We start from the raw sequence: 15,558 nt of genomic DNA on the forward strand, positions 1-15,558 counted from the left end.
GCACTCTTTCTCCCTCCGCCGCCCCGATGGATCCATCCGCGGGGCTTCTGCGGGGCATAACGGCCCGCGCATGCGCGGGTTTCACGCACAAGCGCGATGACGTCATCCGCGCATACGCGGGTTGGAGTCGTCCAATCCGCGCATGCGCGGCTGACGTCATCTGCCATGTCAGCCGTCGCTAACTCTGGCTAGCGGGCTGAACGAAATTCGTTAAGCCCGCGATGCCGGAGTTCACGGCCGCGCGATACTAGCCCCGATCGGGGAGCTGAATCGGTTCCCGGTCGGGGGGGGCGGAGGCTGGCGTCAAACGCGCCCGCTTTTGACGCCAGCTTCCCGAGTTTCGTAACTCGGGAGAATCGCGCCCACTGTGTCCCGGGGGTGATAGGCGAAGACCAGACGGGATTTGTAAAGGACAGGCAACTCACGGCCAATGTTCAAAGGCTTTTAAATGTTATTATGATGCCCTCAGAAGGAGAGGAGATGGAAGTTGTGGTCGCGATGGATGCGGAGAAGGCTTTTGATCTGGTGGAGTGGGATTACCTATGGGAGGTGCTGGGAAGGTTTGGGTTTGGTGAGGGTTTCATTGACTGGTGCGGTTGCTCTATCAGGCACCAGTAGCTACTGTGCGTACGATGGAAGGTTGTGTCCGGGGTATGGTCGCAGAGGACCAGACAGGCTTAGTAAATATAAGGAAGCTGTTAAATGTGATCATGACCCCATCAAGAGGTCAGGTACCGGAGGTAGTGATGTTCATGGATACAGAGAAGACATTTGACCAGGTGGAGTGGCGGTACCTATTTGAGATCCTGGGAAGGTCCGTGTTTGGGCCGATGTTTGTGGCATGGGTGCGCCAGTTATATGTGGCACTGGTGGCGAGTGTGAGGCCCGAAGATATGGGTTCACAAAACTTTGAACTGCACAGGGGAACAAGGCAGGAGTGCCCGTTATCACCGTTGTTGTTTGCGCTAGCTATAAAGCATCTGGCCTACTGTATTGTCAAAAATAAATTAATACATGTTTGAAATTAATTTACCGACAAAATATTCTTCCAGTTTCCTGATCATGGGTTATTTTCAGGGTGATGGTAATCACTTTCCTTCACATCAGAAAGAATAATTCAATGAATAGCATGGTCTACAAACATAGCTTTCATTACGCTCCAACGGGTTATAATATGGAACCTTTTTGTTCACTCATTATTGGGCTGTGGATGTCACTGATATCTTCTTGCCCAATCCCTAATTGCCCCTGAAAAGGTGGCAGCGAGCTGTCTTTTTGAACTTTTGCAGTCCTTGGGGTTTAGGAATCCCAAAGTGGTGTGAGAGAACAAGGTCTAGGATTTTGACCCAGTGACAGCGAAGGAACAGCAACACCGTTACAAGTCAGAATTGTGCGTGACTTGGAAGGGAACCTGTAGGCGGTGGCGTCCCCATGTGTTTGCTGCCTCTGTTCTTCTCAGTAGTAGAGAGAGCGGATTTGGTAGGTGCTGTCAAAGGAGCCTCAGTAAGCTGCTGCAGTGCATCTGTAAGTGGTATACACCCCTTGCCACTGTGCAAAATGTTGGCACTGAGGTGCTGAAACTGAAGTGAGCATTTGTCAGTTTATTTCAAGTTTATTTGATGCATTTATCTTCATGTGAATAGTACACATCGAAAACACATCCCAGAATGGGCCACTGTTCAATAGAACACGAAGGGAGTCATACCGGGTTGTAGAAAGAAATGGGGTGGGATTCTCTGTCCCACTGCACCCGTTTTCTGATGTTGTGTGCCCCCTCCGGCAGCAGGATCCTCCGTCCTGCCAGCTGGCCAATGGGGTTTCCCATTGTGGGCACCCCCACGCCGTCGGGAAATTCGCTGGGAAATGCGTGCGCTGCCGGCGAAACGGAAGATCCCACCGATGAAGAATCCAGCCCACAAAGTTTTATTACAATAACTATTATTTACGATGCAGAAAAGATCCCAGCTGGATCCCTCACTCTTGTGTTGGTACCCAAACTGGCTGACTTTATACACAGATTTAGCTATATATTGTTTAGGGTTCCCCGTCCCCTTTAACGGGGGCGATCATATTCAGCGAGGCTCACAGGGAGTTTAATCATTGCCACTTCCTAAGTCCCGTGCGGGTTATGACACACTGCTTTTCCAGTCACCTGAACTTTCATTCACACTTGATTACGATTTTCCATCTCACCTGTAACCTGTGTCATCTCCAGGTTTGTAGAACCAGTGTGGCTGTTCCCAGCCGGCATGGAACCCCATGGATGCCTTGTCTTTCAAGGGTTCATAAATTCCACTTACTCTTTCAGTTGGTCGTCCTCCAAACCGTTCTTCTTTGGGATATCCAACTAAGCAAAGAAAAAAATTATGTCAGGTAATTTGTGAATTCAACTACCAGTAATTCCATTAATAACAATTTCTGGTTCCCTATTAAGTTTCAACAGAAGGCGGTAGACTTGAAGTGCCAACACCAATCCGTGTCTGAGGCGTTTTTAACAATAGTTTTACAATTACAATTACAATCTCCGCTCGCCGGAACTCCCCATTGTAGCGCAAGGTCAGAACGCCATTTGTAAATGCCGTCCGATCTCCAAAAAGAGATCCCGAACATCCCTCCAGCCCCAAAACAACATGGGAGGGTCGAGGGTCCCCCAACACACCACCCAACACCCACATCAGGCAACCCCAGCCAATCGCCCACACGCAAAAGCTGTTAGTTTAGCACTTTGGCAGTGCCAACCTGGCGCCCTGGCAGTGAGGTCCCCGAGGCAAAGGGGTTGAATCCCAAAGCCTCATGTATGTCAGGAATATGCACATTAGAGTAAAACTTACTGCCTCACTCTAATATGCAGATTTGCGCAAAAGTGATCTTGTCCATTGTGGGCAGGATTCCCCTTGTAACGTCTCCCGAGATTGCGTTGTATCTCGCGAGGTGTTGCGGGCCGGGTAGATTGAGAGAGTGGGTTTTCACCGAACATGCTGCACTGTGGAGAGATGTTTTTCCCGTGCAGCAAGGGCAGAGGATCGCGCCCTATGTCTTTATTAACATTAACTTTTGGGACCTGTGGGAGGAAACCGGAGCACCCGGAGGAAACCCACGCAGACACAGGGAGAACGTGTAGACTCTGCACAGACAGTGACCCAAGCTGGGAATCGAACCTGGGTCCCTGGCGCTATGAAGCACCTACGCTAACCACTGTGCTACCGTGCCGGCCATATCACAGGGGGAGGTCTCGTGGCAAAGTGGGTAATGTCTCTGTCTCTCAGCCAGAAGTTCTGGGCTCAAGTCCAATCCAAGGACTCAATTTCCAAGTAAAGTATACACATGACACAGCTGCAGAGATTGAGTGTCAATTAGCAAATCCTTCCAACACTCTCCAATGGCAGGGGGTAAGAGCGAGAAATATCCAAGTGCTGGAAAGAACGTTGGAGCCTCCACCATCACAATCCATTGTTTCAGACTCAAACATGCATGTTTGATGTTGTGAGCCGGGTAGATTGCGAGAGTGGGTTTTCACCGACCATGCTGCACTGCGGCGAGATGTTTTTCCCGTGCAGTAGGTGCAGAGGATTGCACCCTAGGTCTTTATTAACATTAACTTTCGGGACCTATGGGAGGAAACCGGAGCACCCGGAGAAAACCCACGCAGACACAGGGAGAGCGTGTAGACTCCGCAACAAGCCAGACTTCCTGAGTGAACTGAAGCTTACCATCACCACCACAGATCGCTGAAAAACATATTTCTATCCAATTCAGTTATTGGTGGGTATAGAGGCAGACGGGGATGGTGAATCAGTGGTGGCAGTGATGGGTGTCATGGTAGCACAGTGGTTAGCACTGTTGTTTTCACAGTGCCAGTGTCCCAGGTTCAATTCCCACTTGGGTCACTGTCTCTGCGGAGTCTGCATGTTCTCACAGTGTCTGCGTGGGTTTCCTCCGGGTGCTCCGGTTTCCTCCCACAAGTTCCAAAAGATGCGCTGTTAGATGAATTGGACACTCTGAATTCTCTCTCTGTGTACCCAAACAGGTGCCGGAGTGTGGCAACGTGGGGATTTTCACAATAACTTCATTGCGGTGTTAATGTAAGCCTACTTGTGCCAATAAATATTATTATTATATTATTACAATCAGAACAGAGGTTATCCTTGAGTTTGAAAGTTTTGGATCAATCCGTTCATCTAAAATTATGGTTTACCCTTGTGACTTAGAGTCAAATATTATAGGCTGATGGAGGCCACCTGGCCTATTTTATCTATGTTGGCTGTCTGTCTGTAGCATTAGGGATTAAAATTCTTGGACCAAATTATTCCAAAAGTTCCATTCAAGTAACTCAGGGTTTTAAGGTAGGAGCATTTGTTCATGATGGACTTTTCTAACCTAGCTTTTGTGACGTTACAGAAATTATGTCACTAACTGCAGATACAGTAATGTAATGATGCCATGGTATACTTCTCTACATGTAACCACAGTAAGTGTTTGCATAAACACAACTGCTTTTGGCAAAATCAGCTCAGATGGAATTTGAACCAGAAATGTCAAAGATGTAAACTTATTAATTAAATCATACCCAATCCCCTCCACCCTTCTCACCAGCGTTGTTGAACCCATATGACTCTCTTGCTTTCTCTATTGAGAATTTGGTTGTTGTCCATTTTCCATAGCGATTGGGGTCGAGTTCAATGAGATCAAAATCAGGTTCCCCACCTATAATCCAATCGCTAAGATACTTTCCAATTCCACCAGCATGAATGATTCCATACCTGAAAATACAGATATCTTTTAGTTAAGGTGAAAACAATAACAATTCATGCCCAATTGTTTAGCTTGGATATTTAAATTCATTAAACACATAAGCATATATGCTGTCTGATTAACTCAGAAAACAAGGACAGATGGAGGAAATATATTGAAGAGGTCTCCTGGGCTGACGCTACCAGAGTTTGTGGGAACAGAATAACTGAGGAGACCACACTGGCACCTTAACTCAGGAAAGACATCAAGGCTTTAGAGAGATTGCAACACGGTAGCACAAGTGGATAGCATTGTGGCTTCACAGCGCCAGGGTCCCAGGTTCAATTCCCCGCTGGGTCACTGTCTGTGCGGAGTCTGCACGTTCTCCCCGTGTCTGCGTGGGTTTCCTCCCTGTGCTCTGGTTTCCTCCCACAGTCTAAAGACGTGCAGGTTAGGTGGATTGGCCATGATAAATTGCCCTTAATGTCCAAAAAGGTTAGGAAGGGTTATTGGGTTACGGGGCAACGGGGATAGGGTGGAAGTGAGGGCTTAAGTGGGTCAGTGCAGACTCGATGGGCCAAATGGCCTCCTTCTGCACTGTATGTTCTATGTCTATGTCAGTGGATATCTACCAGAATAGTACCAGGGCAGTGGGACGTCAGTTATATAGAGAGACCAGAGAAACAGTGGCTGTTCTCCTTCAGCAAATAAGGTCAGAAATAATTTAATGGAGGTTAATGAAATTCCTGCATGAACTCAACGGTCCTTTGGTTGATCCATCAAATTTTCCATCCCACCCACGACGATTCCCGCCACAAGCAGGACCGGAAGCTCCTGGCCAGACTGGCTATGTTACTAGATTAGTAATCCAGAGTGCTGGCCTAATGACCTGGCGATATGAGATCAAATCCGATCATGGCAGCTAGGATATTTAAATACAGTTAATTAATTAAATAAAGCTGTAATATAAACACTAGCATCAGAAATTCTGACCATGAGACTCCTGGATTGCTATTAAAGCCGATCTGGTTCATTGATGTCCTATAGGGAAGGAAACCTGGTCTGGCCTCTATGTTACTTTTATTTACTCTTTCACGGGATGTAGACATCATTGGCTAGGTCAACATTTTTATTGCTCACCCCTAAATGCCCTTGAGTGGGTGGTGGTGAGCTGCCTTCTTGAACTGCTGTCGTCCATGTGGTGTAGGTACATCCCGAGAATGGCCTTCTTCTACACCATAAGAATTCCGTGATTCACAATGCTGGTTGGGAGTTCCAGCATTTTGACCCATTGGCAATGAAGGAACGGCAATATATTTCCAAGTCAGGGTGGTGTGTAGTTTGGAGGAGAATCTGCAGGCGGTGGTGTTCCAATACATTAATTCAATTTTAATTTACTGTCTATGTCCCAGGTGGTAGAGGTTGGGATGTTGGAGTTGCTGTCGAAGGAGCCTTGGTGAGCTCCTGTAGAAGGTTCACACTGCTATCACTGTGCGCTGGTGGTGGAGGGAGTGAATGTTGAAGTTGGTTGATGGGATGGTAAGCAAGTTAGCTGGATGGTGATGTGTTTCTTGAGTGTTGTCGGAGCTGCCCTCATCCAGGCTAGTGAAGAGTATTCCATCACACTCCTGACTTGGGCCTTGTAGATGATGGGCAGGTTTTGGAGAGTGAGGAGGTAAGTTACTCTCTGCAGAATTCACAGTCTCTGGCCTGCTCTTGTAACCACAGTATTTTTATGGCTGGTCCAGTAGAGCTTCTAGTTAATGGTAACCCCCAGGATGTTGACAGTGGATGATTCAACAATGGTAATGCCACTGAATGTCAAGGGGAGATGCTTGGGAGTCGCTCTTCCTGGAGACAGTCATTGCCTGATGCCTGTTTGGCGCAAATGTTACTTTTCACTAATCAGCCCAAGCTTGAATGTTGTCCTTGTTGTGCTGCATATAGGAACAAGCTGCTTTCAATGTTGAGGTGTTGCGAATCATGCTAAACATTACCTATTCAGCTGTGAACATCCCCACTTCTGGTCTTTAGATGCACAGCAAAGTGGTTGACCCTTAACTCATCTCTGAAATGGCCGAGCAATTAAGAGTTACTAAGGATGGTCAATAAATGATGGTCTTATCAGTGATGCCCGTGTCCCATGAACGAACAATGAAAAGACCCCCCCCCCCCGTCCGCCCTGAAAAGAGTCAAAAGTGTTATTAATACATCTAAAACCTTGAATTCTTCTTTGCATCTATTCACTTTGGGAAGAAGGTAAGCTTAGTATCCCTGGGGTTCTAAGTTGCATCTGGTACTGCTTGATTAGAACAAGTGGAGCAATGCTGGAATATCCAAGCACTTGGATGGTGCGCAATTGTTGGCAAAGGTCAATGAAACCTGTCGGGCCGCCGTGAACAGCACAAAAGATGCAGAAAATCTTTTTGAACAGGAGCTCGGTGACCTCAATATGGCTCTATGCAGAGAAACGAAGAGAGAGAGCAAGTCTGCTGACTAACCTGGGATTCTGCTGTAAAGCACTTTGCTCTCGTAGGGACCTTGCCATTCGCAAACAGTTAGTAAGAAATGAAAAAGGTGCAATCAAGCAGATGTATGCAAACCAAACAGTGGTGGACAATGATCTTCTAAGACCAAGCCTTTGGTTGCTCAAACGGAAGGTGTTGTATCATGGTCCAGGAAAGGAAGAAAGAGATGAGGCCAAGATTTCTCGACCAAAGCTGAAATGAGGGGCTGGATTCTCCGCCCCACATTTCTGTTTCAGCATGCCGGCGGGATGCTCCATTACGCCGGCTGGTCAATGGGATTTTCCATTGTGGGACAGCCCAACGCCGTCAGGAAACCCTCGGGCAGCCGGCAAAACGCAGCATCCTGCCGGCGGAGAATCCAACCCCTGATGTTTGTGTCGCATAAAGTTTTGGCAGAATCATGGATTGATTTTGATTTTGGTCAACCTGTATATAAAGAACTAGACCCCGCATCTTGTAGATGGTACACATGGCTGCCACTGTTCATTGGTGATGGAGGGTTTGAATGTTTGTGAAAGGGGGGACAATCAAGCGGGTTGCTTTGTCCTGGATGCTGTCGAGCTTCTTGAGTGTTGTTGGAGCCGCACTCATCCGGGCAAGTTAGAGTATTCCATTACACTCCTGACTTGTGCCTTGTAGATGGTGAACAGGCTTTGGAGGGGGGTGGAAATCAAGAGGTGAGTTACCCGCTGCAGGTATACAGGCCATTACATAGCGTAGCCACCTAAAACTAGCTGCTGAGTTGTTTCACGTACAGATCCTCAAGGGACCATTTTGGGCAATGGTGAACCCACATTACACTCATGGATGCAGCTAAAGCCTCTCATCCACCACTTGAGAATGTTCCTTAAATATTTTTTTTACATCTGCTGCTGAATTTGGCTAAGTGCTATCCAAAGCACCATGATGGAGAAGATGTCCAGGCAGGCTTCCTCTGCAAGTTTGTCCAATTTGAACTATGGATCGTGCTGCAATGAATCTTGAACATCAACAAACAAAGGCAAATAATCTGACAATGGGCATCCACCGTGCTAAAATGTATTGGATCCCCATTCCCCACTCCCTTCCGATATTAGCGGGTGTGGGGAACCAAATCCTACATTCTGCTTGAGGCGTCCAGAAAGCCTCCATGTGGGGCGTCCGTGCAATGGGTGTCTGGAGTCCAAACACAAGGCTCTTGAGACCACCAAAGAACATTCAAGTAAGGGGTTCAATGAAAAGAAACTCAACACCCTTACCTACATTTACCCCGTCCCCCTACATTTATCTCATGACTCTCCCATCCATGCCAGAAATTCTCCTGGTGAAGAATGAACAGCTAGCAGCCCCTCACTGCTCTTCAATAAGTTCACTAGCCTTCTCATGGGAACTCAAGAATCAAATGTCCTCTTCTGTCTATATTTTCAGTCAGAATAGCGTATTTAAGATTCATGTCATTCGGTACAAATTACCTAGAGTTGCGAAGACAGCCTGCTGACAAATCAAGATAAATAGAGATAGGCTTGACAGTATGATAGATGCCTTCCAGTTCACAGCTTCAAACTGCAAAGTTTGCTTCAGACTATATTCTTCATTTTTCAGTGGACCAAGTCTCTCACTTGCGTCCTCTGGGGTTTCAGACATGCCAAGAATATTGTGCCATCCTTAATTATCAAGGTTGTCAATCTATGCTTCAGAGGTTTAGACATCAGACTGAGCATGTTTTTCACTTCAGCCAACCGGGTTTCCAATTCTTCCACTTCAGTTGTTTCTTTTTCACATTCAGTAACTGCTTCTGTCACTTTGTCGACTCTTGGAATCCTGACATCAGGTTCCTCCGATAAATCCCAATTTTGGTGATTATCATTTGAAAACTATCCAAGGACATGTTAGAGCAAGTTTACTTCTGTTGTTTTGAATGTCACATGGTGGATCTGTCAGCAATGTTTTTTCACGAGTTCAGGTTTCGACGAGAGACCGACTGGGGCGATGTTAAAATTGCCCAGGCTTCACACTTGCAAAGTAATAGCCTAATGATTCAAAAGGACCATCATTCAACAGATATTGACAGATCTCGGAGTTCAAATCCAGAAGGGCTGATTTTCCCAGTCCCCACTAAACACTGGGAAGCAACTAGTGGGCTGGTTTAGCACAGCGGGCTAAACAGATGGCTTGACATGCAGAACAAGGCAGCAGTGCGGGTTCAATTCCGGTACCAGCCTCCCCGAACAGGCGCCGGAACGTGGCGACTCGGGGCTTTTCACAGTAACTTAATTGAATCTGACTTGTGACAATAAGTGATTATTATTAGTAGAGTTCACGCCCTATTGAAAATGTGACAGGATGTCACAAAACTGGAAAATCGTTCATTTTACCTGCAGTCATGCATGAATGATTGAAACAATTAACCATGTTGGCTGAAAAGGAACAGAAACTGTACCTACCCAAAGCCAATAGCCACCCAGTAGTTCCGGACACCTTGGTGTGGCCCAGCCATAGGAAGAATGTCTGGGGTGTATGTGATAGGACCTGATATTATGTTAATTATCTCTGCTTTTTTCAAAACTGGGACCATCTCCATAGCATTTTCAACATTATCCATGATCCTATCCAAATCCGATTCGAAAAGTTCCTTGCCAAATCCTGGAATAGACCACCATACAAAATCCTGAGTACACACATTGCCTGAATTCTGATGTATCTGATATGTGAATAATACCGGGGAGAAGACTAAATGCTGCTGATAGTTGGTGTGCTCGTGGAAAAGCAAGGGTTGGGGGGCAATTCTCCCCCCATGTTGCGCCCGATGCACCTCCCGCATGAATGGCCTGAATGGGGACCTGAAAGGGGGGACCATTGGCGGCCTCTTGGGGAGGGGCGCTGGCACCAGTGAAATGACACTTCCATTTTTTGGGAGAATTCCACTCAAGATGCCTTCCCACAGATTATACATTTGCATATTGATGGATCCCAGCAGTTGTCAATCTTCTAAATTGCCTACCAGCACATAGCTAAATCAGGATGCAAGTGAGAGCAAGGTCATGCTAGGGTTGACAGTGGAACTGATTGGATTTGATTTAAGGCTGTCAGCTCATGTTAGAATGACAGTGAGAGTTGGTTTGGTTCAAGGATGCTAAGGGATATTAGGTTAAGTCAGAGTTGCCAGCAGGAGTTTAGATGGTACTGCCAGTGAAATTCAAGTCAATAAATGAAAGACGACTGCATCCTTCACCTCTATCCCAAATCTGTCACCGTGTATTTTAAGTACTAGCTGTGCTGAATTTGACCTTCCTTCAAACAGTAATCACTGTTTTGACAACACATTTACCATTTCTATTTCCCCCATGCAAACTGCACAACTTTATTATGAGCGGCCTTGAATGAATCCTTCACAACCCTTAACAGACCCTTATTCAAAACGTATTGGCTGAATTTGCAGGGCGCTCCTTGTCCGTGGAACATACATGCTCTGCCTGCCTTTGCATAAGAATGTTGCTATTGGTAGGCCAGAACCTGGTCACATCCTTGGCTCAGGCACATGCCCCTCGCAAGACCTAACACTGGGAGATAAAGGTAGAAACAGAATTGCAACCACAGACTTGTAAGTCGTGTATCTTGCAGGACTGGTGGTCAACCTCATTGCTTTTTGGTCACTGATAACGCAGCTGAAAGGCTTTGTAGCCTGAATTTTTCTTCTGCAGCCAGCAACAGAAAGGGAGTTATGTACCCTCATGATTTTCATTATGTTCCTTCTTGTCCTATGCCACTACCTCCAGAGTCCCGCAAGGTTCCATCCTGTTTTTCATTTACACTCTGCCCCATGACTATATGATCCAAAGACATCCCGTCAGGTTCTGCCTGTACTCTCTCAGCATCCATCTCCAGTTCTGCACAACCTCTTCTGACCACTTCACTGCCCTGTATTGACTCCCTTCTACTCCTGAATGAGCCACGATTTCCTCCAATTAAACACTTTGAAGCCATTGGCTTCCGCACCCATCACAGACTCCGCCCTGAATAATACTTTCCAAAAACAGGAATGAAACGTGGGCAGCACGGTAGCATGGTGGTTAGCATAAATGCTTCACAGCTCCAGGGTCCCAGGTTCGATTCCCGGCTGGGTCACTGTCTGTGCGGAGTCTGCACGTCCTCCCCGTGTGTGGGTGGGTTTCCTCCGGATGCTCCGGTTTCCTCCCACAGTCCAAAGATGTGCGGGTTAGGTGGATTGGCCATGCTAAATTGCCCGTAGTGTCCTAAAAAGTAAGGTTGGGGGGGGTTGTTGGGTTACGGGTATAGGGTGGATACGTGGGTTTGAGTAGGGTGATCATTGCTCGGCACAACATCGAGGGCCGAAGGGCCTGTTCTGTGCTGTACTGTTCTATAAATTCTATAAAACGTGCATGGGGCAACATATTATGGGGCAAAGATAATGAGTCGTGCTCCCAGCGTCATCACGCCAGTACAGGTAGTGGTGGATCTGGAAATCAGGAGCATGCCCGCATTATGCAAACTGACGTTGTGTGCTCACTAAAAGGACAATCGACTGTCATAATACATGCAGGATGGAATAAAATGCTTTCAGAGTGGAATTTACACCAGCCATATTTCCTGTTATTTTCTCAGACAGACTTAATGGTGAGAAGTCCGAGGGCAGAGTTAAATCTCAGTGTTCTGTGGTCACCAAAAGTGTTTCGTGGAAGCAGCAGATAGATGCATGCTGACTTTAGAAGAATGAGGGGGGTCTTATAGAAACATATAAAATTATGAAGGGAATAGATAAGATAAAAGCAGGGAGTTGGTTTCCACTGGCGGGTGAAACTAGAACTAGGGGGAATAGCATCAAAATAAGGGGGAGCAGATTTAGGACTGAGTTGAGGAGGAACCTCTTCACCCAAAGGGTTGTGAATCTGTGGAATTACCCGCCCAATGAAGCAAAGATAGATGGATTTTTGAACGGTAAAGGAATTAAGGGTTGTGGTGAGCGGGCGGGTAAGTGGAGCTGAGTCCACAAAAAGGTCAGCCATGATCTTATTGAATGGCGGAGCAGGCTCGAGGAACCAGATGTCCTACTCCTGCTCACCCTCCCCCCATTCCCGTCTGAGATTGAACTTAGATTGGGGAGGGGAAGCCAAAATTGAAGCAATCTAGTTGTCCTCACCAATAAGTCATAGAAAGCTAACATGCAAGTGTAGCAAGCATTTAGGAAGGCTAATGGTATGTTAGCCTTTAACGCAAGCTGATTTGAGTACAAAGACTTGCTTCAGTTGTTTAGAACTTTGGTAAGATTGCACCTGGAGTAGTGTGCACTTTTGGTCCCTTAACGTAGGAAAGATATTACTGTCATAGAGGGAATGCAAGTAAGGTTCACCATACTTGTTCCTGGGATGGCGGGACTATGGCGAGAGATTGGGGAAACTGGGCCTGTATTCTCTAGTTTTGATTAATGAGAGGTGATCTCATTGAAACCTGCAAAATACTTAAAGGAATAGGCAGGTAATATGTTTTGTCTGGTTGGTAAGTCGAGAACTAGGCGGCACAATTTTAAAATAAGGGGGAAATAATTTCGGATCCAGATGATGAGAAATCTTTCTACTCAGAGGGTTGCGAATCTTTGGAATTCTCCATCCCAGAGGACTATGGAAGTTCAGCCATTGAGTTTATTTAAAGCAGAGATTGGCAGGTTTCTAAATACCAATGGCATAAAGGGATATGGGGATAGTTTGGGAAAAAGGCATTGAAGTGGATAATCAGCCATGATCTTACTGAATGGTGGAACAGGCTCTAAGGCTGAATGGCCTACTCCTGTGTCCCTATATTTGATATCAAGGCGACTGAAATGAGGAAGTAGATTTCCTTTTGAGGTTAACTGTAGAACAATTGCATATAGTCCTCTAGAAATATGCTTACAGTCTCATCAAGGCTGACACTGAGGAAATATCCCCATAATTACTCTTGCCTTGAAGTATATGTCAACACTTGTATGAAACACAACATCAAACTAATACTTTTAAATGAAATTATAATATACTTTGTGTACCTGGTGGGACACCATCTGTTAACCAAGACTCCTGTATCTTCATTTTCTCCTGATCTTCATAGGGACCAAAGAGTAGACCATCACGCTCCTGCCGCAAATAGTATGAGCCTTCCAAATCGCGGAGAACAGGAAGCTCTTCTTTCAGTGACTTCACCTCTGGGACTGTTGTTGTGATGACATACTGATGATGGACAGGGATAAGAGGATGCTCCAAACCGATCATATCTCCAATTTCACGAGCCCAGAATCCTGCAACACGGCAGATAAAATTATCAATTCCTTCATCAGAACCAGCTTGGTGAAAGGGCTGAGCAACCAATCTTTTCGATGAGCCTAGCTCACAATGGATAAGTATAATTGATTGTGATTGATGTGAGAGAGATAAAAGTCATTACAGAGAAAAATCTAATTTAGCATTGTTGTCTGTTAACCTATGGTATCACTACAGTACCTGAAAGAAATGAACTCATATGTATCTTAACTCTATTTACCCAGCTGGGTTCCATATTCTTCTATCTGAATATTTAAAATTACTTACCAAGATAGCAGAAAATATTTCTCCCTAATTACCCTATCAATTTCCTTTAAAATCTTAAAAGCCGAAATAAAATTACCGTAGCCAGGAATATTCCAGGAATACAAGTCAAGAGAGGTTATTTAACCTCTCCTCATAATTGATCCCTTGGAGCGTTTCAAGGCCAATATATCTATCCTAAGATGCAGTGCACAGAACTGTAAACACTACTGCATTTGTGGTCTAGCCAAGGCTTTGCATAGCTATAACAAGTCTTCCCCAACATTATATTCTAACCCTCTAGATACAAAAGCTGACATCTCGTTGCCTTTTTGATTTTGATTTTAACCTGATCACTCCATTTCAGTGATCAGTGGACATGCATCCCGAAAGATTTTGTCCCACCTGGTTCAAAGCTTTTCACCATTGAAATGGTACCCTAAGCTATCCATATTTTGGTTCAAAATTAATTACCTCATAATCACTTGTGTTTAAATCCATCGGCCACAGAAAGCATTCTGGAAGTCCTTATAAACCACTTCCATAGACATTCCCCTCTCTATTACTTCAGTTACTTCCTCAAAACTTCAATTTGATTTGTTAGATATGTCCTATCCTTGACAAATGCAGTTGGCTTTTTCAAATCAGCTCAGATTTGTCAATGCGCCCTGCCACTCTGCGCTTCAGGATAAATTGCAATAACTTGCCCATTGCAGTTGCTAGATCTATACTCAGATCTATCCTTTTTTTGGTCCTAAAATGTTAATATTGGCAGGGTAATCTCATACTTACCTGCAACAGGTCTGTAATTTTCTAGTTTCTCTTTCTCGCTCACCTTTCTTACCTATGGAATTCATTTGCAATTTTCTAATCGTTAGATAAAATTCTTGAATTGAGAGCAATTTGGATGATTGTTGCTGTGCATCTGTAGTTTCCTCAACAACTTCCCGTAAAACCCTAAGGTGGAAGCCATCAGCTCCTGGGTAGCGATCAGACTTTAGAGCCATGGCTTTTTCCACAAGTGTTTCCTTACTCATGTTAGCTTTAGTGGCTTCCAGTCTTTAATTCATCATTCGTTGCCCTGGAATTTCTGGTTTTGTCTTCCTCAATGATGAAAACTTGCACAAAGCATTCAACATGTCTGCTGTTAATTTACTTTTATTTGCGATATTACCTGCATCTATTTTTGGAGGGTCAACATTTCCATTCCACTATCTTTTTTAAGAGCACAGATGACAGGTATTTCAGTGCAACTGAGAGGCGAGAACTTAAAGGGGCCGATTTGTGCGCAATCTGATTTAGGCCTTTTGGGTGATTATGTTTTGTCTTATGGGGAAAATTTCCCACATTATGCTTGACTACTTTTTTTTCTACTTGTAAAAATGCTGATTCACCTTGATATCTCCCACAAGTTTCTTTGTAAGAAGTCTTACAACACCAGGCTAAAGTCCAACAGGTTTGTTTCAAACACGAGCTTTCGGAGCAGATGGTGGGGGGTGAATGTAATGCGACATGAATCCAAGATCCCGGTTGAGGCTGCACTCATGCGTGTGGAACTTAGCTATAAGTTTTTGCTCAGCAATTCTGCGTTGTCGCGTGTCCTGAAGACCGCCTTGGAGAACGCTTACCTGGAGATCAGAGGCTGAATGCCCTTGATTGCTGAAGTGTTCCCCAACTGGAAGGGAACATTCCTGCCTGGTGATTGTCGCACGATGCTCGTTCATTCGTTGTTGCAGCGTCTGCATGGTCACGCCAATGTACCACGCTTC

At 45.4% G+C, this 15,558-nt stretch overlaps 1 protein-coding gene across 3 annotated transcripts in view; it reads right to left on the reverse strand.

Annotated features, from left to right (window-relative positions):
* The window catches only part of dmgdh (dimethylglycine dehydrogenase), a 152,976-nt gene that overhangs the window by 62,929 nt on the left and 74,489 nt on the right, over positions 1–15,558 (reverse strand). For all 3 annotated transcript variants that reach the window (XM_038805559.1, XM_038805560.1, XM_038805562.1), the window contains 4 exons: positions 13,276–13,524; positions 9,683–9,881; positions 4,591–4,760; positions 2,194–2,347 (listed from right to left, as the gene is read on the reverse strand). In XM_038805559.1, coding sequence (XP_038661487.1) covers positions 2,194–2,347; positions 4,591–4,760; positions 9,683–9,881; positions 13,276–13,524 — 772 coding nt within the window. The remainder of the gene's footprint in view (positions 1–2,193; positions 2,348–4,590; positions 4,761–9,682; positions 9,882–13,275; positions 13,525–15,558) is intronic.

The sequence above is a fragment of the Scyliorhinus canicula genome, chromosome 8 (assembly GCF_902713615.1).
Source record: "Scyliorhinus canicula chromosome 8, sScyCan1.1, whole genome shotgun sequence".
Lineage (NCBI taxonomy): Eukaryota > Metazoa > Chordata > Chondrichthyes > Carcharhiniformes > Scyliorhinidae > Scyliorhinus > Scyliorhinus canicula.